At 40.4% G+C, this 23,905-nt stretch overlaps 2 protein-coding genes across 6 annotated transcripts in view; one reads left to right on the top strand and one right to left on the bottom strand.

Annotated features, from left to right (window-relative positions):
• NFKBIZ (NFKB inhibitor zeta) overlaps nucleotides 1–19,668 on the top strand; it is a 31,014-nt gene extending 11,346 nt beyond the window's left edge. Inside the window, exons 1-12 of one of the 3 annotated variants that reach the window (XM_059064670.2) lie at nucleotides 8,305–8,859; nucleotides 10,994–11,133; nucleotides 11,656–11,686; nucleotides 11,809–11,912; nucleotides 12,010–12,791; nucleotides 13,491–13,596; nucleotides 13,986–14,132; nucleotides 14,325–14,388; nucleotides 14,679–14,848; nucleotides 15,743–15,853; nucleotides 15,984–16,151; nucleotides 18,460–19,668. In XM_059064670.2, coding sequence (XP_058920653.1) covers nucleotides 8,571–8,859; nucleotides 10,994–11,133; nucleotides 11,656–11,686; nucleotides 11,809–11,912; nucleotides 12,010–12,791; nucleotides 13,491–13,596; nucleotides 13,986–14,132; nucleotides 14,325–14,388; nucleotides 14,679–14,848; nucleotides 15,743–15,853; nucleotides 15,984–16,151; nucleotides 18,460–18,513 — 2,166 coding nt within the window. In that variant the 5' untranslated portion in view covers nucleotides 8,305–8,570 and the 3' untranslated portion in view covers nucleotides 18,514–19,668. Of the gene's footprint in view, nucleotides 1–8,304; nucleotides 8,860–9,640; nucleotides 9,715–10,993; nucleotides 11,134–11,655; nucleotides 11,687–11,808; nucleotides 11,913–12,009; nucleotides 12,792–13,490; nucleotides 13,597–13,985; nucleotides 14,133–14,324; nucleotides 14,389–14,678; nucleotides 14,849–15,742; nucleotides 15,854–15,983; nucleotides 16,152–18,459 lie in introns of those variants that run through there. The other 2 variants (XM_067034719.1, XM_067034718.1) reach the window with 2 other exon arrangements.
• Nucleotides 19,669–22,860: 3,192 nt separating this feature from the next.
• On the bottom strand, nucleotides 22,861–23,553 carry LOC131757323 (acyl-protein thioesterase 1-like). 3 transcript variants are annotated; one of them, XM_067035364.1, is made up of 2 exons: nucleotides 23,188–23,553; nucleotides 22,861–23,091 (listed from the first exon to the last, which is right to left on the bottom strand). In XM_067035364.1, exons 1-2 carry the CDS (start codon nucleotides 23,551–23,553, stop codon nucleotides 22,861–22,863), a joined length of 597 nt encoding a protein of 198 aa, XP_066891465.1. The 3 variants fall into 3 exon arrangements, with proteins under 3 accessions (XP_066891465.1, XP_066891466.1, XP_058920676.2); XM_067035365.1 differs by having other exon boundaries at nucleotides 22,861–23,384; nucleotides 23,425–23,440; XM_059064693.2 differs by having other exon boundaries at nucleotides 22,861–23,553.
• Nucleotides 23,554–23,905: the final 352 nt, after the last annotated feature.

Genomic DNA, 23,905 nt, shown 5'->3' with positions numbered 1-23,905 from the left:
AGGCCCTAATCTAATTTGACAAACGTGTCACCTGTGTTTTAAAAGGAAGGGAAAAGAAGATTATGACTGAAAATTTTGAAAAAGATAAGTCAACATATAAATCTGTGCAATCAACATGTTTTTTTAAACAACTGTGTACTGAGCATTTAGAAGTATGGTATCCTATTTCTATATTAACAAGGCATTAAGCTCAACTTAACCCACCTTTCAAATTTAACCTTTTCTTCTGGGAAAAGAGAAGGTTTACGTCATTAACTAAAGGAAAGTAGAATAATGCTGGGAAGATTCGTAGCTTCACGCCTTTGCAGATGCATATGGGCCAATATCTTACACAAAGAGTGAAGGGTTTTTCTCTCAAAAATCTTCTTTGCATAATTATTCAACTATGAAACGTTCAGTCCTTTGGGCTTAATTAATTGCCTTCAGATTTTTTTTCTCTTTAGAAAGTAATTATTCCCACGAAAGGTAACAAAGTTATTTATTTATATTACAATGTGAATCAGTTTATCAGCATTTTATTTTTTTAAACAAATTTTATTTTATATTGGAGTATTGTTGATTAACTATGTTGTGTTAGTTTCAGGTGCAGAGCAAAGTGATTCGGTTATCAGCATTTTCTTCCTGAAAGCTGAGCTAACTTCCCAGAGGATGGAAGTTTTTTTACAGTAGAAGGATATATAGGGAAGGATAATTCTGGACTATGTGTTACCATCTGGAGTCTATAGATTTGTGTGGGAAAAGAGTGGCAGAAAGGAAAATGGAGAGGAAAAAGGGGAGTCGTGTGAAGATACTCTTCTTTCTTCACCATTCTGTTTCATGCAGCTCAGATTTTAGTAACCTTTAAGGCAGGCAAGAATTGACAATATTCCCCATCCAGTATATATGACGGTGGTTTCTTTTGTATGTGTGGAAATGAAATATCTGAATTGTCAACAAGGCAGAGAAAGCAGAAGCAACCACAGAACTTGTAATTCTCTGCCCTTTTAGACAAAGCTCACCTTATATTTCTATGTGTGTCTATTATGGATAAAGTTCATTATTATAAATAGAAACCAGGAAACACCCTCATGAGTTAAGAACAATTTACTCTAAGGGTGAATTTTAGGAGAGTGCACTTGTTTCATGTGGGTGTTTTATGTGAGTTTGGATAATTACTTATCAGAGACTGTAGTATACCAGCTAGCCCTTCAGACCAACACTGAACGTTACTCCATCATATATAGCATATGATTTTGCACAACTCATACACACAGTTATAGTATGTGAATATTTCCTCGAATCCAATGGACAAAATTTTCATTTCTTTGGAAATGAAGTGTTAAAAAAAAAAGGGGGAAGACAAATTTGTCTTCCAGTTTACATACTGGGATTTCAATCTGTTGCTAGACTGGAAGGTATTTCAGGGTATTGTAGCACTGCTGTGATTCAACCTCTGTTTACAGGGCATCTAATCGATTGAGATGTTCAGCTGTGTGACCTGGCTTTGTACAAGCAGCCTCTTCTGCCCATGCATTAGAGGACAGGCCTTGGGTACCTACTGGAAAGCAGTGGAGTTACTTTACATCATGGACATCATAGCTACTCAGAAAATATTTGTGGGACAGAGTGGTACATGGCACATTTCATAGGTACTTTAGGCAAGAAAAAGCTCCAGAGAGATGTCTGCAGGGACACTCTAGCATTAATTTTGCCTTGACACAATTGGTGCGTAATATGCAAAGTTGGGCATACTGTACCTACAGTATTTAGAGGCGTTACAAGTTCATTCTGTCAGCACTGAGGAGTGTTCCAAGATGTGCATATCTTTTGCTAATTCATCCTCATAATGATTAGGTTACTAGACAGGTATATTTACCTGCTTTGAGAAATTTCCTCAACAGAAATATAAGGGTATACTGTGCTTTGATATCAGATGTTAATAATTTGCTGCAAACAGGACCTAGGAAACTATTTCCAGAGATAATTTTTTCATCTTCCCAGGCAAAAACACACAAAATAATGTGTGACATCATTTGTAAGGAAGCAGTTTATGGCTCTTACTAACTACAGCTGTCTGCACCATAGCTCGGTAGGTCAGATGTTGTAGGTTTTCTAGGAAGTATGTGAGTCTCAGTAGAACTGAGTATATGTATCTCAGTAATAGCATCCGAGTGTATGACCAGAATGTTTATACCTCTGGATATAAGCTCCACAAAGACAGGACTTTTTGTCTGAGGTACTACTGTGCCCCAGTGCCTAGAAAAGTACCTGCCATTTAGAGGGCACTATCATATTGAAGAATAAATGAAATTTAAAAATATATGGTCTAATTTGTTCCTCTGCATTAAAAAACGAATACCCAGAAGTTTAAATGTTTCCTGAGATGTTAAATAGTGTTTTACATTACTATGGAGATAATACATTATTATTTTTCAGAGAAAGCACCAAAAAATCAATATATTACATAATATATTTGTTTTGAAAGCTCCTGAAAGCATTTTACATTCTTTACAAAGTTGATATGAACCAAAGAATCCTGGGCAAAGAGAGCTGAGCTTTTTATATTTGTAAGATATAGGAAATAGTTTTATAGTATCCAGGTGCTGAGAATGAAGGGATTCTAATTCAGGGGCAAAAGTGTCTATTTTGATGTCTGTGGTGTTGCACATAAGTAATTTTGGAAGCATTTACATTTGTTTCTACCAGTCAATTAAATGTGTACTACATAAAAGGTTGTTTGCTACTTACAAGGGGTACATATCCTCAGAATTTATAGTGGAACAGAAGAGACAGACTCACCCAAATGGATAATTTCAGCACAGCTTAAGAGCTATGATGGAAGTCTGTGTGTGGATGCAGAATAGGGGCCCTTTTGCCAGTCTGGGGGTGAGAGTGAGGGTGGGGAGGAGGGAGGGTCAGGGAAGGCTCCAGGGTGTTGTATATTAATGAGTCTTGGGAAAGATGAGTGTGAATTGGCCAGGTGAGGAAGGGTAGAGCATTTTGTACAGAAGGAACAGTGGAAGCGAAGTCCCAGATATGTGAGAAACTATATTCAGTTTGGCAATACTGCAAGTAATGAGGAAGATGAATGAGGCTTGTGAGGAAGGCAGGGCTTGGACACCTGCCATCCTATGAAGGTTGAACTCGATGCTAAAGATGATTGGAGCCATTTGAAGGATCTTTAAGTAGATTTGAGGAATTTTTAGATTTGGGTGTATATATGGCATGCTGATGGCAGTCTAGAGGTGGATAGGCTAGATGGGCAATCATCTGGCTCAGGTGAGAGATTAAGTCCTGTCTTGGACAGTTTAAATAGAAATGGAGAAGAGAGGAAGGTTCTGGAGTCAGGTGTTCAACAATTGTTGGTCCAATATGGAACTATTAGTTTGAATGATATATTGTATACATCCTACCAATAAAATAAAAAATCATTACTTACTAATTTATTTAAAAAACTGTAATTTCTAAACTAGAAAAAATAGTGAGAAGAGCAGTATTGTTTTACATTTTCGCAAATCTCTTAAGGTCTGGCTTTATAGAAAACAGAGTGAATCTTTTTCTGCATTTAATTTGTTGCAATATGTTGTTTTGGTTGAAGTATATAAAGAAAATCTGTCCTCATACAGCTATGTAGTTGGAAAAAGAAGAACTGTTTTAATAGTCACTTAAGATAATTGTGGATATTCTTTGTTAATATTATACCAAAATAAGTGGTAATTCCTTAAGGGACAAATGCACTATGGAATCTGAAACCATATCAGTGAACCTTTTGTACTCTGATACATTAATATCTACTGGTCTCTCTTGCACCTTGAATGGATCTTTTACCCACGTGTGATTTTTTTAAGGTCTTGCATTGTTCATTTGGAGAATATTACTCTATTGAGTTACTCAAATTTTGTAATGTTGCTGCCTTTCATTATATAATACAGAAAAAATCATATTTGTTGGTAACATATCACAATTGACCACATCAAAAATGTCTTCTAATATTGGGAAGCTCTCAAGCTTCGGGTGTCAGAAGTTTCCCAAATTCTAATTTTCATTTGAAGGCTTGAATTTTATCATTGGGAATAAATACTGTCAGTTGTTTCTTGACAGGCTTGCTTTGTTCATAAAAAAAAAAAAAAACCCGAAAACTGATACATACCCAAATCTGAATAACCAGTTTGTCAGTCAAGTAAAATTGGTGTTCCATAAAATATAGAGACTAGTTCAGTTCACAACTCAAACAGTATTTGATTAGAACAAATGGCAATGTCATATCATATCATTCAACCTAGTAGACCAAATGCCTTTCCAGACAATTGTCATAAAATATTAAAGATATATATTTCAAGGGTCAAGTCTTAATACAGTTAGTAATTATTACTGTTTCATCTATGACTTTCTTAAGTGAAACTGGCTTCTCTCTCTCCTTTTCCCCCTATTTTCTACAAATGGGTAGTGGTAAAGAATACAATGATGACTAGTTCATTTTGTTGCCATTGCCTTCACTTGTTGTAAGGCACCAGCAATTTTACCCACCATTGTTTTAGTACCATCAGTGCAAATGTCAACACAACTGTTACAGGATAAATGATGAGATTCAAAACAATTATTGTATACTTCAAATGATTCAGCACCTCTTTTTAAAAAAAATTTATTTATTTTATTTTTGGCTGCGTTGGGTCTTCGTTGCTGCGCATGGGCTTTTTCTAGTTGCAGCGAGCGGGGGCTACTCTGTTGCAGTGCGCGGTTTTCTCATCGCGGTGGCTTCTCTTGTTGCAGAGCACGGGCTCTAGGTGCGCGGGCTTCAGTAGTTGTGGCTCGCGGGCTCTAGAGCGTAGGCTCAGTAGTTGTGGCACAGGGGCTTAGATGCTTCGCGGGATGTGGGATCTTCCCGGACCAGGGCTCGAACCCGTGTCCCCTGTATCGGCAGGCGGATCCCTAACCACTGCGCCACCAGGGAAACCCCGATTCAGCACCTCTTTGTTTGTTGTCAAGTATTCATATGAAAGATCTTTGATAATTAGCTGGTGCTGATACCTGATGAACACAACCAAAATAGCAAGTCCAGACAGTCAGCAGATCTATCCATTTCTAAGGCAAAAGTGCAGTTCTGCAGAAAAGATCAGTTTTAAAGTTTGCAGTCAAATCTTTAATTTGATGAATTACTATAACATTGAAAAGTGGCAGTGCCATGGTTTCTTTTGCTGACTTTTCCTCTAGAAGGCATTCAGCGAGATAAACTCTGCCAGGCTTTACTGTTCTCTCACCTATGATGTTCACTTCTTCAGCCAGTTATGCTGTAAGATACTTCACCGGATTTTTCTCCTCAGGTTTGAAAAGCTGCACCAAACAATTTTTGGCGTCTCAAAAGTTCATTACATCTTCATTTAAAACGTCAGTTCCTTTTTAAAAACTCCGAATGACTGGTCTCAAAATGGTGTTACAACTTAACTGGCATCATATTACTATGCAGAAATGTTCTGTTGCATGTAAGACACAATAAGGTAAATTATGAACATCTATAAAGCCAAGGAAAAGATAGCATCGTCATATTTTTATTTTATACTTATAGTTCCTTCCAATTGCTTTGGAATAGTTTTCTTCCTTTTATGAGTCAGGGAACTCTCTGATCTGTCATTTTCATCTTTTTCTATATCTTTAGATGTAGACAGTGCATCTGAGCCTTGAGGAGATGAGTCTTCTGATCTCCCTTTCTAAAGCAAAAGGTTGGGCTCGAGACTCAGATAAGGATTTTAATCTCTTCTCCACCTATGATGAGCAGTGTAAACTGTGTAAATTCTTAAAGGCTCATTTTTCAAATGCTGTTTCTGTGGTCAGGAATCTGGGAGTGGCTTTGAAAGAGGGGTTTCTAACTCAAGGTTACTCATACGACTACCTTCAAGATGCTGGTCAGTGCTGTAGTCATCTGAAGGCCAGATGTGGAGCTGGAGGATCTGCTTTTGGAATGGCTCGCTCACATGGCTAGCAAGTTAGTGCTATAGCTGTTGGCCTCAGTGGACTTTTCCAGAGAGTCCTCATAACATGGTTAGTCATCTCCACAGCGTGAATGGTACACTATGTTTGATTAGAACAGTGGCAGTGTCCTATCACTCAACCTAATAGACCACACTGAGTTTATATTTCAACATTTAAATGAGCATTTAAAGTTACTTTTTGTACTGATATTAACAAATAACCATTCTTGACTGTGTGTTGGGGGTTGTGGTCTTTTAAACCAGTATGATTGCTTTGACATTTCGTAGAAAACTTTATTTTGTAACATTAGTCTACTGACCGTATTTATCTATATTAAGTTCTCCAGAAGCCATGATTTTGAAGTTTGAATTTTTATACACCAAGTGAAACAGGAAATAATTTTAGGGGGAGAATTCATTTTGTAAAAAATAATATTGGCCGTGAATTTATTTGGATGGCCATTTAAGGCCTTTATTATACATAAAATATTAGTGGGAAGGAAAAAAATTCAAATAGATTTTATTGAGAAAGCCTAATATCTAATTTGGAGCATCTTTCAAGTGATTTCGGTTTCTGAGGAACTGCGATTACTGGAGCCTTGTTTTCTGCAGATACATCAGGGGAGCTGTTTTCTTTTTATTTTTAAAAAAATTTAACAAAACTCAAAAACTGGCAGGAGGGAAAGGCAGCAAGAAGTTCCTGGGTCAATACAACATTTATGAGAAACAAGGAAATATTTACTTTAGCACCCGCACCAGGATCTTGTACCACCTATCAATACTGAATAACAATTCAAGCTCTTTGTCTCCCTCCTCCCCTGCCTTCCTCATTTCTTCCTCCTGGGACCCTAACAGTCTGCTTGCCCTGATTTCCCTGTGACCTGAAGTTGGCATCCCTATTCACATGGTCATCCAGCCCCGAACCATAGCCTGGTTGGGGACCCCTTCATTGCTGCCCACCTCCAACCCGGTGCGACCTGCGCATTCTGCCTTAGCAATGCTGCCCAGGTCTGTTTTCTTTCGGTTTACTTTCTTCTTTCCCACTGCCTCTGCCCCAGGGTCAGGTCAGTTCTCTCTTGGGCCGTTACAGTGGTTTCTCTCCTCCTTTGAGCTGCTTCCGGATTAATTTTGCCCTCCCCAAATTCTTTCATGTTCACTCAATGTTTATTAAAGACCCAGTGTGTCAGCCTGTTACTGTCCACCCCAAAACACCAAGTTACCTTTTACATTTAATGTTATGGTCTTCCCTTGACTATCCTAGAAGGGACTGTAAGCTTTTATCTGACCCCTTTTCTTTAATTCTTTGCTCATGTTGTTCCCTCTTCCTATAAATGCTGTGGGTTAAAACCTCACCCATCCTTTGGGGCCTATCTCAGATGTCACCTTCTTTGCAAAGATTTTCCTCATGACCTCATCTTGCCCTTCGCTAGACGTTGTCTTTTTAGGACACTCACTGAACTTTGTATCCCTCATGATATTTAATCATAATCGGTTTCTTTTAATATAGCATGTGTGTACTTACCTTATCATTCTTAAAAGATTATAATGCACTTTAAAGGACAGACATAATCATTCATCTTTAGCTCCTGCTAACTCCTAGCCACGGTTTTAGCAAGTAATTGGCCTTCACTACAAAAATTAAAGTATTTAAGATAGGAAAGAGCAAAATTCCTGTACTTACCCGACACAATGGACAGTTATGCAGCATAAAAAAATACATATATGTAAATACAGACAGATACATGTATGTATACTTGTCATTTTGCTAAGACGTATTTGTTTCAGTATGGAAGTTTACAGGAAACCGCTTTTTATTCCTGGGCTGCACCCCCCCCCAAAAAAAAATTGTTGCCCGGATTATAATTTGAGGATAGAAAAAAATGTCTTCAACATCTCTTTCAGTTTGGGATTTGGCCAAAAGGTACGTTGGCAAACGCTTACTAAACTGAGAGGAGACTCCTCGTCTGGGAGACGCCTTGGCTGGCGCTGGCAAGAAGCTCGGCGCAGGGCGGCGGGAGGGCTGCGCGGCGCGCACCTTCCAGCACTTTCCTACGCCACGGAACCACGCCAACCCGTTCCCACCGCCGCCTCCCGCCTCCTCGCTGCTCAGTGCGGGCGAGGCGCACGCCAGGCGTCCTCTTCCCGGGCGCCTAGGCCAGGCTGGCAGAGCCGGCCCCGACATCCGTCAGCGGGAAGCCGGGGAGGGGGACCGAGGGCCAAGAAGCCGCGCTCCATCGGGGTTTCTAGGTGAAGGGCAGGAAAACAACCGGTCGGTCTGGGCGGGGCCGAGAGGGCGGAGCGAGGGCGGAGGGCACATTGCCTCATCCTGTACATTTTACTGGAAACGGGGCGCATCCGGAGGAGGGGCCAGGAGGCGGCCCCGAAGCCGCCAACGGCCCGGCCGGGCGCGGGGGAGGCCAGCGAGGCGGTGGCCTGTTCTCTCCGCCCCTGGCCTCGAAGGCCGGTTAAATAGTCGGGCAGCCCCGGGCCACGCCCGTGCCCGCGCCGTCCTCCAGCCGATAGGTCCTCGACCCCATCACAGTCACAGCCGCAGTCGGGAGGCAGCCGCGCGCAGCGAACCGGTAGCGCAGGTGTTTGGGGTCCCCGAGTGCCGAGCCCGGGAGCATGATTGTGGACAAGCTGCTGGACGACAGCCGCGGCGGAGAGGGGCTGCTGGACGCGGCCGGCGACTGCGGCCTCATGACCAGCCCGCTCAACCTGGCCTACTTCTACGGCGCGTCGCCGCCCGCCGCCGCCCCCGGCGCCTGCGACGCCAGCTGCTCGTCGTCTGGTCCCTCGGCGCCCGGCTCGCCCGGCTCCGACTCCTCCGACTTCTCTTCCGCCTCGTCAGTGTCCTCCTGCGGGGCGGTGGAGTCCCGGCCGAGAGGCGGCGCCCGTGCCGAGCGGCTGCAAGGTACCCACCGGCCCCGGTGGGGAGGCCCCAGGACCCCCGTTTGCGGGCGGCCTACCCGCGGGGAGTGGGGGGTCTGGGCCGCCCAGGAGCGTAGTACCTCGGCCAGGTGTTAGGTGGTCTCGGCGCCTGCTTTAGCGGCGGTACATAATCACACTGGCCATCATTATTAGGCCACTACTGGATGCCTTGCCCCGTGCTGGGCGTTGAATATCATTCGATGCCCTTTGATCGTCTGTGAAATCTGGGCGCCGTCTAGCTGGTCTGGTAGCTTGAAACACACAGCTCTGACTTCGGGTGGGGGGAATGGACCACGTTGGGTTTTCTCTTTTTTAAAAAAAACACTTTTATTAAGCTATAATTTCACATACTATGGCGAGGTTTTGGATCTGATGTAGGTGTACCTTTTTCTTGTGGCTGTTTTAGTGAAAGGCTGTAGCCGGCGATAAGGGTTTGGGTACTGGGTTGAAGGTCGTGATTTATTTCTTCCTAAGTACGCATTTGTGGAAATTTTAAGTAAAAGGACTTTATAAAGAAAATAAACCGATATTATTAAGATTTAAGGTGAAGCTGGACTGAAAACCAGTTTATACCTTGAGTCTGTGATTTTCCGAAGTCTGCCCAGAATTTCTTCGGTCTTTGTTTTGTGTGCTTTAGAATAGTTGAGCCGTCTGTAGCGGAGAAAGGTGTAACGTTTCCGTTCTGCGGCTGTGAATTGTTTGTTTCTTTTCTTAATGAACGGAGTTGCATAATTTGGGGGAAAACAGGATGCCGCTGTAGGTGAACCAAAGAACGTCTGGATAATCTCAAATTTTGGAAAATCTAATCAGCATGATTTTAAAGAGCGTTCTCTTTCAGGTATTCTCCACGGCTGGCCACTCCTGTTTTGTTTGTGTTTTAGTTTAAAATGTGATTTGTCATTTTTATTTTAAAAAGTGATTTAAACCACTAGGTTGTATAACATGCTCCATGTATGTTAAGTGTGTAGCAAATGCCAAAATTTTGTGTGTATTTAGACCCTTTTTTTCCTCCACATTTGGCCTTCATCTGGCTGAAACTATTTTGCTAGTTCTTTGGTTACCATAGGGGATTTCTGAAACTGAATTTTTCTCCCTGTGACGTTGAGTTATTAACTACTGTCATTCCAGAGGAATGCCGTGTTAGATTCTGGCAAGATATTCTTAGACTTAAACTTAAAACTAACTAGTGTTTAGTTTGCCCTATCATTGAGTTGTTTCTCTCATGTATTTGATTTTATATATATATGTGTATATATCTATATATTTAAAATTATGCCTTGTTTTTTGTCCCATATTATTTTTTTCCACTCTCAATGGAGTTGCTGAATCATTCATTTCCTGACTCTTTGTGTGTTTACTTTGTGTTCAACTCATCCCAAGAGGTTGTGACATACTAGTGGTCAGAGTAGAATGCTGTACTCATGTACTACATTTTAAAGTGTATTTTAAAGCTTAAATATGAAATGAGATGATTTCCTTTTTACTTAGAAGGGCCGTGTGAACAATCCAAAAACAGTCGGTGAGGGGAAATCCTGTGTGTATATGTGGAAATGCGTTTAAGCTCAGTGAATTTATGTAGCTTTCTTGGCGTAGCTGAACTGAGGGAAATAATAAACTGAGACGTTGTTAAATGTTAGGCTTTGGTATATTGAGATCTTTGGAAGAAGTTTGTTTTGTACCTTCTTAGGTGAGTGGAACTGATAGACTTTAAAATTTCTTTGTGGACATAAAGCCTTTGGTTTGAAAAGCTAAAAATTCATCATTTATTCCTTGCTCCCCCAAGGTTTTTCAAAAGTCTAGAATAATTACAGATTTATGAGAGTCAGGGTGGCAAAATCCGTGATCCTGTCTCATGGGTGGATAGGGCTGAGAGACAGAGAATTAATTTGGGTTTATCTCTCGGCTCTGGGGTTCCCTGAAACGATATTTTTATGAGCTTTAATTCCTTAGGCTTCCTGGTAGGAAAAGGTATCAGGCAAGCGAGTTGAAAAGGCTTTGCGGTCTGTCGGTTGGGAAATTTATCACGTGGGATAGCTAAGCTTTTGAGGTTATTAATATTCATGTCTGTGAAGACACTTAATTGGGATATGTTTTGTTTTGTTTTGTTTTTTGAACAGTTGAGCCCCATATGGGGGTTGGAAGGCAGCAGAGAGGACCCTTTCAAGGTGTTCGCGTGAAGAACTCGGTGAAAGAACTCCTGTTGCACATCCGAAGTCATAAACAGAAGGCTTCCGGACAAGCTATTGATGATTTTAAGGTGGCATCTAATTTATTTGTTTTGGGTTGGGGGGTAGGGAGGTTAGCCTGTCAGTGTATTACTCTCTGCTAACCTAGGTTGGGCAAGTCTTTTGTAGACCACAAAGTCCATAGGACAGAGAACATATATGTCTTGCTGTCTGCTATATTGCTGTCACTTGGCCCACTGCTAGGTACTTGGCAGGTGTGCAAGAGAAATTTAATGAATAAATAAATGAAGGCAAGTTGGGGGCAAGGAAATTAATGTGGTTCAGTTAAAATGGAACATTTTGACTAGAAAGGGAAAACTCAAGTGGCCTTATTAATTTTATCTTGACCTGAGTTGAACTAAGATGAAAGTGCAAATGGGGGAAGTTGCAAGATAGGATGGAAATTAACATAGAAAATAAATATTGCTAGAATAGCTATGTCAGAGGTTTATGGTGAACTGTAAAGAGGGGTAGAGATAAGTCTGTTTGTTGATGTATGTTAATCAGGAAACCATTTATCACACACTAAATTGGAAACTTTTTTTTCCTTATAGACACAAGGTGTGAACAGAGAGCAATTCACAGGTAAGGGTTACCTCTATTTATAATATCATACGGGCTGTAGGGTAAAACAGTGTAGTATGATTATGCGTAAAAATTTGTGAAATAAAATTATCACAGATTCCATATTCCTTTCTTGGGTATAGAATTGAAGAACACAGTATCATATACTGGGAAAAGGAAAGGCCCTGATTTATTGTCTGATGGACCAGCTTGCAAAAGACCAGCTTTGTTACATACCCAGTTTTTGGTACGTATCTCACTATTTTCCTCTGAATACCCTTTGGAAATTATTCCCGGAATAATTTTGGAAGGGAGTGCGCAACTTATTTTTTCTCCCTTTCCAGACGCCACCTCAAACACCCACACCCGCGGAAAGCATGGAAGATGTCCATCACAATGAATCCAAACAGGACAGCAGTGCTGATCTGCTTCAGAGCATTATCAACATTAAGAATGAATGCAGCCTGGTTTCCCTGAACACTGTCCAAGTTAGCTGGATGAGCCCTGTGGGGGTCCCTCCGAGCTCCCCCCACGAGCAGGGTCAGGACTTCCACGGAGGGCAGATCTTCTCTCCACCTCAGAAATACCAGCCCATCCAAGTCAGCAGCTCCCCACACATGATGGATCAGGCTTCCATGTACCAGTATTCTCCACAGAACCAGAACCTGCAGCAGCTGCCACCACAGCACTACACCCACAACCCAGCTCTGGAATACAGTCCTTATTCCAGAACTTCCCAGTCCCCCAGCTATGGACCAAACATCTTTGATGGTCAAGAACCACAGTTCTGCACGAACCAAAGTTTTTCATCCCTTCTAAGTGATCCCAGGGAATCTGAGAATATTGCTGTTCCCCCACAGACTGCCCCCAGCGTTCAGCAGCAAAATGATGCCCACGTGCAGAACTTCAACATGATGCCACACAGTGCCTGTGAGGCCCTGGCGAGGCATGATGCAGGCTCTGCCCCTTTAAGCACACCACCGCCCTTCCCGAACATTGTCGGAAATCCAATGAACACCACACAGTTAGGGAAGTCATTTTTTCAGTGGCAAGTAGAGCAGGAAGAAGGGAAATTGGCACATATCTCCCAAGACCAGTTTCTTTCAAAGGATGCAGATGGTGACACGTGAGTATGTCCCTTTATCTCACTGAGCTAATTTGGTAAGCCATGCTTGCTGGACACAGTGGGCACAGAATTTCTCTAGGGGATGCCAGCTTAGATCTGAGTAAGTGGTTGGCTAAACAAGATGACTAGTGGGCGTAGAATGATAGCTCATATTTCAAGCGAGAGTTTTCCTTTTTTTTTCTGGCTGAACAAATTACCTGTTCTAAATTAATAAAAATGTACGTGTCTGAATAATTGGTTTTGAAAGATTAGCATAGATTGTGTCTGTAGAGCAAAATCAGTTAGATCATTGTTAGTTTTTGGTCATGATCAACTGTGAGTTGATTTGTAGATTGAATACTGATATGTCCTGACATCTTTGTGGTGTTGGGCAAGTTGTTTAATCTCTCTATGCCTCAGTTCCTGGGCATGTAAAATGATAATACTTCCCTCAGTGGGTTTTTATGAACATTAAAAATAATGGATTTAAAGCAATCAGCATGGTGCCTGGCGTACTTCTTTTTTCTGGTAACCTAATTCGTCTTGTTGCAACTCAGATGTATTGTCAGCATAGCAGAAAAGACAAATTATGCTCTGTACTGTTTGATTTGAGTACACCAACATATCAAGAAAGGGCTAAAGGAAGAATTTTTTTTTTTAAAGGATGAACTTAGTGAAATAAATAATTCACTTCTTTTTTTTCCTTTTTTTCTCCCCCAGGTTCCTCCATATTGCTGTTGCCCAGGGGAGAAGGGCACTTTCCTATGTCCTTGCAAGAAAGATGAATGCGCTTCACATGCTGGATATTAAAGAGCACAATGGACAGGTGAGGATCTTGACGGAGGAAAATGGCAAAGTGTGGTCATGGGAACAAGATGACGGCTGGTCTCATATCTATGTGTAGATCATTTCAGAGTTCCAGACCAAGAGAGTTTAGTTAATATTAACTTCTGGATGTTGACTCTTTGTCACTGCCAACCTTGAAGTTATTAACGTTAACTTTGTAGTTATTTGATGAAAGACTAACTGGGTATAATAAAGCTGCACCCTAAGCTTATTTTAGTTTCCTTGTGTTACAGTATCTTATTGCTTATTAACAGGCTTTATTTTCTCTGTGTGTGGTTTTTTCCCCTCAGTCTTAGTTTCGGTTCATATTCTTTGTTACTATAGTGTTATGGGTTTTAAAAAATATATTTTTGCTTTGAATGTCCACAGAGTGCCTTTCAGGTGGCAGTGGCTGCCAATCAGCACCTCATCGTGCAGGATCTGGTGAACCTCGGGGCCCAGGTGAATACAACTGACTGCTGGGGAAGAACCCCCCTGCATGTTTGTGCAGAGAAGGGCCACTCCCAGGTGCTTCAGGTAAGAGGCAGCGAGCCAGGCTCCCATTACCACAGGGCCAAAGGGGTACAGCTTGGATATTAGGAGTTGGATGTAGATTGCCTGAAGCAATGTTGTCTTTTGAGTTGACCTACTCCTTTCTTGGAACAGTAGTAGATAAGTATTTGTGTAGTTTGTCTTTTGCTGATAGATGTCTGTTTTTAAATTCTGCAGGCAATTCAGAAGGGAGCAGCGGGGAGCAATCAGTTTGTGGATCTGGAGGCAACTAACTATGATGGTAAGTGATTGACGCATTATTGGGTGAAGAAACATTCAGAGAGAGGGGCCCATTAATTCTAAGGGTATTAAGTTCAATACCAATAAGGAAGGGAGGTAATTAAAGCTAAAATATTCTATAGATAAAATTAGCACTAAGACCCAATGGCGGGATTACTCAGATTACCTTACTAGTTCTTGTGGAGCCCATATGTAGGTCATGTGAGAGGCCACCCTCAAGGTTTGTAATTATAGAACAACTAAAAGAATTGATGGGATGCTTAACCACTGCTTTCTTATGCTTTTTTCTAGGCTTGACCCCTCTACACTGTGCAGTTGTGGCCCACAATGCTGTGGTTCACGAACTCCAGAGAAATCAACAGCCCCATTCACCTGAAGTTCAGGAGCTTTTGCTGAAGAATAAGAGTCTAGTTGATACAATTAAGTGTCTGATTCAAATGGGAGCTGCAGTGGAAGCTAAGGTAAAATTCACAGAAGAGCTTGGAAATGGGATGTGGGAGAGACGTGGTTATAGCTGAAGACCTTCTTCCCAAGTATAGATTAAAACTTTTCCCCTTTTTATTTTATTTTTGCCATCTTTTTAAATTAATGAAGTGAGTAGCAATATATGGATAGTTAAGAAGCTTAGATTTTAAAAGATCACCTCATCTGCTTTCTTGATTTGCTTTTAATCTATGGATTATTATTCAAAAGATCATTTAGCTGTGAAACGAATGTCTTTATTTGAAAGGAAAAGAAAATGCTTGAAATTAATATTTTCATTTTGCTTCCATTGTTATACACAGATACTACAGGTAGTGCATTTTGTAAGGGTTTCTTCATTGTTGTTGGATCTGGACTTAATCTTCTGTTTTTTAAACTGGAAAATATTTTATTATCTTTAAATTTGAGGTTTATTTGCTGAGTATTTGCTATGTAGAAGGCTGAGGTACTGAGTTAGGGGCCCTAGGGGAAAATGCCTGAATCATAAGCCACTTGGGTCCTTGGGGAGCTTACCGTCTAGTAGAAATGGTGAGAGATATAGCTAATTATAAGTCTACAGGGTGGCCACCAAGTCTGGAAACATAGGTGAATACACAGTAAGTGATTTCTTATATTATAGCACATGATAAAACGTTATAGTCTATGTTTCTACATTTTATGGCCACCCGGTATACAAGGGTAGATGTGATAAAAGGGAATTCGGAGGAATGAAAGATTCCATGGAGCTTGGGTTGAAGGAAGGGTTTGTGGAGAAGGGGGTACTCCGAGTGAGTCTTCAAGGGTGAGTCAGACATATGAGAGACTGGGTGAGAAGCATATCCAGGGCATGGTTTCTGGATGTTCATTTTTTTCCCCCTCTTGCCTTTGATAAGGATCGTAAAAGTGGCCGCACAGCCCTGCATTTGGCAGCTGAAGAAGCAAATCTGGAACTCATTCGCCTCTTTTTGGAACTGCCCAGTTGCCTGTCTTTTGTGAATGCAAAGGTACTTTTAGAAGTATTCAAGAACTGCACAAGAGTTGGAATAACCTTCTTTATACCTTCTTCAAGCTTTTGAGCTGCTTTCATGAAAGTCTCCCTTCCTTATGAGTGTCGTTTTGTCTCTTTGTCTTTAGGCTTACAATGGAAACACCGCCCTCCATGTTGCTGCCAGCCTGCAATATCGGGTGACACAGTTGGATGCAGTCCGCCTGTTGATGAGGAAGGGAGCAGACCCAAGTACTCGGAACCTGGAGAACGAACAGCCAGTGCATTTGGTTCCTGATGGCCCTGTGGGAGAACAGGTGAGGGCCACATAAGGGAGAAGAAATACTTTTAGGCATTGTTCCGAAACATAAGGGGCAGGGGCCAGCTGGCACTCTTCAGGTGAGCTTTATCAACATCTGTGTCTCAACAGTGGTCACTGCAGCCCTTTAGAGTCAATTGCTTTGTCTCCAAAGGAAGAGTAAGAAATTTGAGGGTTTATCCATGGACCCCAAATGGTCAGAAGTCAGGTAGTCTTTCTTTTTCTTCCAAGACACAAACTTGGGTTTGGGTTAAGTCAGAATGGTTTGACATTTGGAAGTTGATGAAAGAGGAGGAACCAAGGTTCCTGCACACACTAAAGAAAGAGAATCTTAGTTTTGTGAGTAAGTGATGAGCCTTCAAATATTGTGCATATTAAATGAGTCAGTATCTGTAGAGTATTCAGAATAGTCCCAGGCACATAAGTGGGTGCTGCTCAGTAAACATTAGCTGTTAACAATGATTTCTATCTACTAACTGATCCTAAATAAAAAATTGGAAGGTTATTTATGTAATTTAGAACCTAGAAATATTTTATACTTTAAATAAAATTATGCTTTTCTCATCATGGTTCTACTGGGTTGGCCAGAAAGTTCGTTCGGTTTTCACTGTAAGCTGTTGTGAAAAATTTGAATGAACTTTTTGGCCAACCCAATGTATTATATTTGGGATTGAACAGTTTCATATGACTAAACTTTTCTTGATAACAAAAACTGACTCTTTTTAAGAACTTAAAATATATTTTTTAAATTGATTTTTTTAAGCAGCAGGTTCTTATTAGTTATCCATTTTATACATATTAGTGTATATATGTCTATCCCAATCTCCCAGTTCATTCCACCACCACCCCCCACTGCCAGTTTCCCCCTTGGTGTCCATACGTTTGGAAGAACTTAAAATATTTTTGATGAAACTCTTTCCCTGGAGGAAACGAGAGATTGTGGCTGTGGGTCACTACATACTTTAATAATCACAAAATAAAATATATGGAATGCAATTTAGCCTTGCCTTTGATTTACAGCCCTCGCTCTGACCATAATGTTATATAGTAACTCATATTTGTGGAGCTCTTTGTAGCTTAAAATGAATCACTTTATGATTTATAGAGTTTTCCTGTATATTATACCACTTAATAGTTAGGAAAACTTTGCAGAGTGAAGGTTCAGCTGGGAAGACTGAGACTCAGAGTGGGTCCAGGCATAGGGACCATCATTAAATAGTAAATGGCAGAGTCCTAAGCGCACTGTTCACTTCTGGTTTGCTGTTTGTGGCGTGCAGTCATAGAGTGATGTTCTCAGGGAGTATTGAGCATGGAGAGCTGTTTAACTCTTTGCTAAATGTTCTTGGATTACTCTCCTTCCTGCTTTTGTATTTTTTGCGTCTCTGTGTGTGGAGGGAGGGTCTTTTCCTTTCCTTTTATTGTCAGACCACGGTCATTGTGTCTCCTTCTAGCAGCTGTCAATTGCATCCCCTACTCCAGTCTTCTTTCTTCTAATTTGTTGCTTCTAATCTGCTGTGGGCTGAGAGACAGATCATAAAATTTGTCAGGCTGGGGTATAAAATCAATTACTAGACTCTGAATGAGCCTGGGGGTTTCCTGTGATCCAAATAGTCATGCACAGATGCTTTAATTCTTGGATGTCATGACAGCTATCTTGACTCGAAGGGCATTATAATTTACTTGTGTGTATAAGGTGGGCTCTCGGTTCTTGGTTGAGGCTGACATCAAGGTAGGTGAGATATTATAATAACCATGATTAGTGTGTTATATTAAATGTTCTCACAAATAACAGGAGTAAAGATTAGGAAAAGAACATAGGTCTTAGTTAAACTTTTGGAGATTTTCAACCTCAGATAATTTTTAATGGAGATGCTTTACTTTCTTGTACTCAAAGATCATTATAGGGCTTCCCTGGTGGTGCAGTGGTTGAGAGTCCGCCTGCCGATGCAGGGGACACGGGTTTGTGCCGCGGTCCGGGAAGATCCCACATGCCGCGGAGTGGCTAGGCCCGTGAGCCATGGCTGCTGAGCCTGCACTTCCGGAGCCTGTGCTCCGCAATGGGAGAGACCACAACAGTGAGAGGCCCACGTACTGCAAAAAAAAAAAAAAAGAAAAAAAAAAGATCATTATAGCAGGTCTGTAGTAAACTTTAAAAGGAGTTGTAGTATTTTTTTTTTGTCCCCTTAAAATCTTCACACGTACTGTTGCATATTTCTTCATATACTTACTTACAAAGAAACTGAAGGAGATGTGGTACTTTGATCGTAGAAAAACACCCTCACAAATCCTATTCGTTTCCTTTCCAGATCCGACGTATCCTGAAGGGAAAGTCCATTCAGCAGAGAGCTCCACCGTATTAGCTCCATTGGCTGGGAGCCTGGTCAGCAATACTCACTGTCAGTTAGGCAGTCCTAATGTATCTGTACATAGACCATTTGCTCTGTATTGGCAGATGTAAGTTGTTTCTATGAAACAAACATATTTAGTTCACTATTATATAGTGGGTTATGTTAAAAGAAGAGAAGAAAAATATCTAATTCCTCTTGGCAGATTTTAATATTTCATACCCAGGTATCTGGGATCTAGACATTTGAATTTAATCTGAGTGGTAAAATTGACTTCAATTAACAGTAGCTTTTGGGTAGGAGAAGGCTTTGATTTGTGGCATAAGGCATTGCTTATGTAGCTATTGCCAGTTTAAAAGGAGGTGAATTGTAAACTTTTTCTTTAAAGAAAAATGAAAGCATTTGGAAGTTAAAAAATAAATCTGGATGTAATGTTGAGGCTTCGTTTGGCCTGATGCAGTACCTGATAGTTATTGGTGTTGGAAAGGCTCTAGTCCTTGGACTAGATGGAAGGTACCATGGTTAAAGTTTGATCTTTGCAAACTGTATATAATTGTTATTTTTGTCTTTTAAAATATTTGTACAAATATTTGTACATGTGGTCATTAACATGGCCACGTTTGAAATGTGTAAATCAATAAACTAGAAAAGAACAAGTGGATTTTCAGTATTTAAAAAAATCATATGCATTCAAAGGAGCTGTGTAATCACCATCTCTGTAGATGAAACAGATGGAGAGTAGTTCCTTTAGTGGCTGGCAGAGCTCTGTTTGCATTGTAAATATGCTTTGAGATGAGATACATTATTTGTAGGGAATTGCATGCTGTTAAAGAGAACACCTCTTTATGACTCACTTTCTAGAGTTTATGATTTACTTGCTCTGTTGGAATGTTTGTTTTACCTTTATAAGAACAACAAAAAGTCAATATTGAAACATGTTTTACTGGTTTTCTATTGTCAAATAATGATAACGTACCATGGTGCTTCATATTACCATTCAGAAAATAAATGCCTAATTTTTTAGTAACTTTTTTTCTAATAATATTATTTTGCTTATCTCTGGCATACCCTGAGGAATGTACTTGGCTTTGATTGTACATTAATTCTTTGTAATAAATTTGATTCATGAAAAACCTATTTTTAAAAAAAATAAATTTATTTATTTATTTATTTTTGGCTACATTGGGTCTTCGTCGCTGTGCACGGGCTTTCTCTATTTGTGGCGAGTGGGGGCTACTCTTTTTTTTAACATCTTTATTGGAGTATAATTGCTTTACAATGGTGTGTTAGTTTCTGCTTTATAACAAAGTGAATCAGTTATACATATACACATGTTCCCATATCTCTTCCCTCTTGCGTCTCCCTCCCTCCCACCCTCCCTATCCCACCCCTCTAGGTAGTCACAAAACACCGAGCCGATCTCCCTGTGCTATGCGGCTGCTTCCCACAAGCTATCTATTTTACGTTTGGTAGTGTATATATGTCCATGCCACTCTCTCACTTTGTCACAGCTTACCCTTCCCCCTTGCCATATCCTCAAGTCCATTCTCTAGTAGGTCTGTGTCTTTGTTCCCATCTTGCCCCTAGGTTCTTCATGACCATTTTTTTTTTTTACATTCCATATATATGTGTTAGCATATGGTATTTGTTTTTCTCTTTCTGACTTACTTGAATCTGTATGACAGACACTAGGTCCATCTGCCTCACTACAAATAACTCAATTTCGTTTCTTTTTATGGCTGAGTAATATTCAGTTGTATATATGTACCACATCTTCTTTATCCATTCATCTGTTGATGGACACTTAGGTTGCTTCCATGTCCTGGCTCTTGTAAATAGAGCTATAATGAAAATTTTGGTACATGACTTTTTTTTTTTTAACATCTTGGAGTATAATTGCTTTACAATGGTGTGTTAGTTTCTGCTTTATAACAAAGTGAATCAGTTATACATATACAAATGTTCCCATATCTCTTTCCTCTTGTGTTTCCCTCCCTCCCACCCTCCCTGTCCCACCCCTCTAGGTGGTCACAAAGCACCGAGCTGACCTCCCTGTGTTATGCGGCTGCTTCCCACTAGCTATCTATTTTACGTTTGGTAGTGTATATATGTCCATGCCACTCTCTCATTTGTCACAGCCTACCCTTCCCCTTCCCCACATCCTCAAGTCCATTCTCTAGTAGGTCTGCGTCTCCATACCCGTCTTACCCTAGGTTCTTCATGACATTTTTTTTTCTTAGATTCCATATATATGTGTTAGCATACGGTATTTGTTTTTTTCCTTCTGACTTACTTCACTCTGTATGACAGACTCCAGGTCTATCCACCTCATTACAAATAACTCAGTTTCATTTCTTTTTATGGCTGAGTAATATTCCATTGTATATATGTGCCACATCTTCTTTATCCATTCATCTGATTATGGGCACTTAGGTTGCTTCCATCTCCTGGCTATTGTAAATAGAGATGCAATGAACATTTTGGTACATGACTCTTTTTGAATTGTGGTTTTCTCAGTATATGCCCAGTAGTGGGATTGCTGGGTCGTATGGTAGTTCTAGTTTTAGTTTTGTAAGGAACCTCCATACTGTTTTCAATAGTGGCTGTATCAATTTACATTCCCACCAGCAGTGCAAGAGTGTTCCCTTTGTTTCCACACCCTCTCCAGCATTTATTGTTTCTAGAGTTTTTGATGATGGCCAATCTGACTGGTGTGAGATGATATCTCATTGTAGTTTTGATTTGCATTTCTCTAATGATTAATGATGTTGAGCATTCTTTCATGTGTTTGTTGGCAATCTGTATATCTTCTTTGGAGAAATGTCTATTTAGGTCTTCTGCCTATTTTTGGATTGGGTTGTTTGTTTTTTTTGATATTGAGCTGCATGAATTGCTTGTAAATTTTGTTTTCTTAATTTCACTCTTAGCTTTTTCATCATTAGTGTATAGGAATGCCAGAGATTTCTGTGCATTAATTTTGTATCCTGCTACTTTACCAAATTCATTGATTAGCTCTAGTAGTTTTCTGGTAGCATCTTTAGGATTCTCTATGTATAGTATCATGTCATCTGCAAACAGTGACATCTTTACTTCTTCTTTTCCGATTTGGATTCCTTTTATTTCTTTTTTTTCCTCTGATTGCTGTGGCTAAAACTTCCAAAACTATGTTGAATAAGAGTGGTGAGAGTGGGCAACCTTGTCTTGTTCCTGATCTTAGTGGAAATGGTTTCAGTTTTTCACCATTGAGAAAGATGTTGGCTGTGGGTTTGTCATATATGGCCTTTATTATGTTGAGGATAGTTCCCTCTGTGCCTACTCTGTGTAGTGTTTTTATCATAAATGGGTGTTGAATTTTGTCAAAAGTTTTCTCTGCATCTATTGAGATGATCATATGGGTTTTCTCCTTCAATTTGTTAATATGGTGTATCACGTTGATTGATTTGTGTATATTGAAGAATCCTTGCATTCCTGGAATAAACCCCACTTGATCATGGTGTATGATCCTTTTAATGTGCTGTTGGATTCTGTTTGCTAGTATTTTGTTGAGGATTTTTGCATCTATGTTCATCAGTGATATTGGCCTGTAGTTTTCTTTCTTTGTGACATCTTTGTCTGGTTTTGGTATCAGGGTGATGGTGGCCTCGTAGAATGAGTTTGGGAGTGTTCCTCCTTTGCCATATTTTGGAAGAGTTTGAGAAGGATAGGTGTTAGCTCTTCTCTAAATGTTTGATAGAATTCGCTAGTAAAGCCATCTGGTCCTGGGCTTTTGTTTGTTGGAAGATTTTTTTTTTTTAGGACAGCAATATTTCTTTTTATTGACAGTTAGAAGCATTATCCCTATTATTAGGAATAATGTAATAACACCTCATTCTTATTATGCATCATAATCATTAAGTACATATGAACACATATATAAAAGTACAGATACTGCATGGTGACTAAGTAATTTGGGAATAAGTCCAAAGTCTAAGTCACAGCATGCATAGACTTTTTATGTCTTAACTGCTCATTTATACCTGAACAAGTTTTCATTAAGCATACTAATAATTTTCAAGTGATATAATAAAAAATCTGGTTGCAGTATTTTATTATTTTGCTGAATTACATAGAGAAAGAAGCTAGCTGCTTCACCTATTTTAATACTAATATATTCTGTATCATTTTATACAAATACATACATAGAAATTTAAAAGATCATAAATTTCCCATGAGGAGATTTACTTAGTCTGTGTCATTGGTGTGTATTTGCAAAACATTTTAACACTGCACACATCAGAGGTTTCAAGATCGGGCACAGAAAAATCTTTATACTCTATGACGATGATGCTGGTATGTACTTTTCCACAAAGCCTCTTAGTGACATCAATCAATAGGAGGTAGGAGTTTATCAATGAACTGCTTGATATCCATCATTTCCTGTTGACCTGAACTGTGCATCATGCCTCCATAGGTTTTGAAGGTTACATTGGTTGGATTTACCAATGTCTTTAGCCTTTCAACAGTAAGAGAACCAAACATTAGGGGAAGTAATGGATCCAAATCTCCATGGCAATGAAGGATAGAAATGTCTCTATTCACGCCACTGATAGGACCCTGTGGAAAGGAAGCCCGCAGGGGCAGCCAGCAGCTGAGAGCAGCGATGCCATCCAGCTTCTGCTGTGTGGTCAGTGCCGTGTACTGAGATAAAGCTCCTCCCTGAGAAAATCCTCCCAAAATAATTCTGTTAGAAGGAATGCCATTCTTCATCTCTTGGTCTATCAAAGCTTTTACACTTTCTGCTGCCTGTTTAATTCCATTTTCATCTTCCTGTGAATCTGGTGAAAGCCCAATAATGTCAAACCAAGAAGGCATGGCCATGTTCATATTTAATGTTACAGGCATAACTGGTTCGTGCGGGCAGCTGTATTTGATGTGGGCGCTTCTGATACCTGCAAAGGCTTCTGCCCACCCATGCCCTGTGCCTCCCAATCCATGAAGGAAAATCGCCACGGCAGTGGCCTTCCGGACGGTGGGCACAATGGCGGGCAGTGGGGCCGACATGTTATTGCCGCACATACACCCGGTCCACCAACCACGCATCGGAAGCGGAAGGCAGAGCGGGCACCGTGCCGCGGCCCAAGGGGGTGCGAGCGCTGAGTCCAGCCTGCCCACAGGCGCACGCTCAGGCGTGTGCTCCTGTTGGAAGATTTTTAATCATAGTTTCAATTTCAGTGCTTGTGATTGGTCTGTTCATATTTTCTATTTCTTCCTCATTCAGTCTAGGCAGGTTGTGTATTTCTAAGAATTTGTCCATTTCTTCCAGGTTGTCCATTTTATTGGCATAGAGTTGCTTGTAGTAATCTCTCATGATCTTTTGTATTTCTGCAGTGTCAGTTGTTACTTCTCCTTTTTCATTTCTAATTCTATT

Source organism: Kogia breviceps, chromosome 5 (genome assembly GCF_026419965.1).
Source record: "Kogia breviceps isolate mKogBre1 chromosome 5, mKogBre1 haplotype 1, whole genome shotgun sequence".
Taxonomy (NCBI): Eukaryota; Metazoa; Chordata; class Mammalia; order Artiodactyla; family Physeteridae; genus Kogia; species Kogia breviceps.
This window is presented reverse-complemented; position numbering and strand designations above follow the sequence as displayed.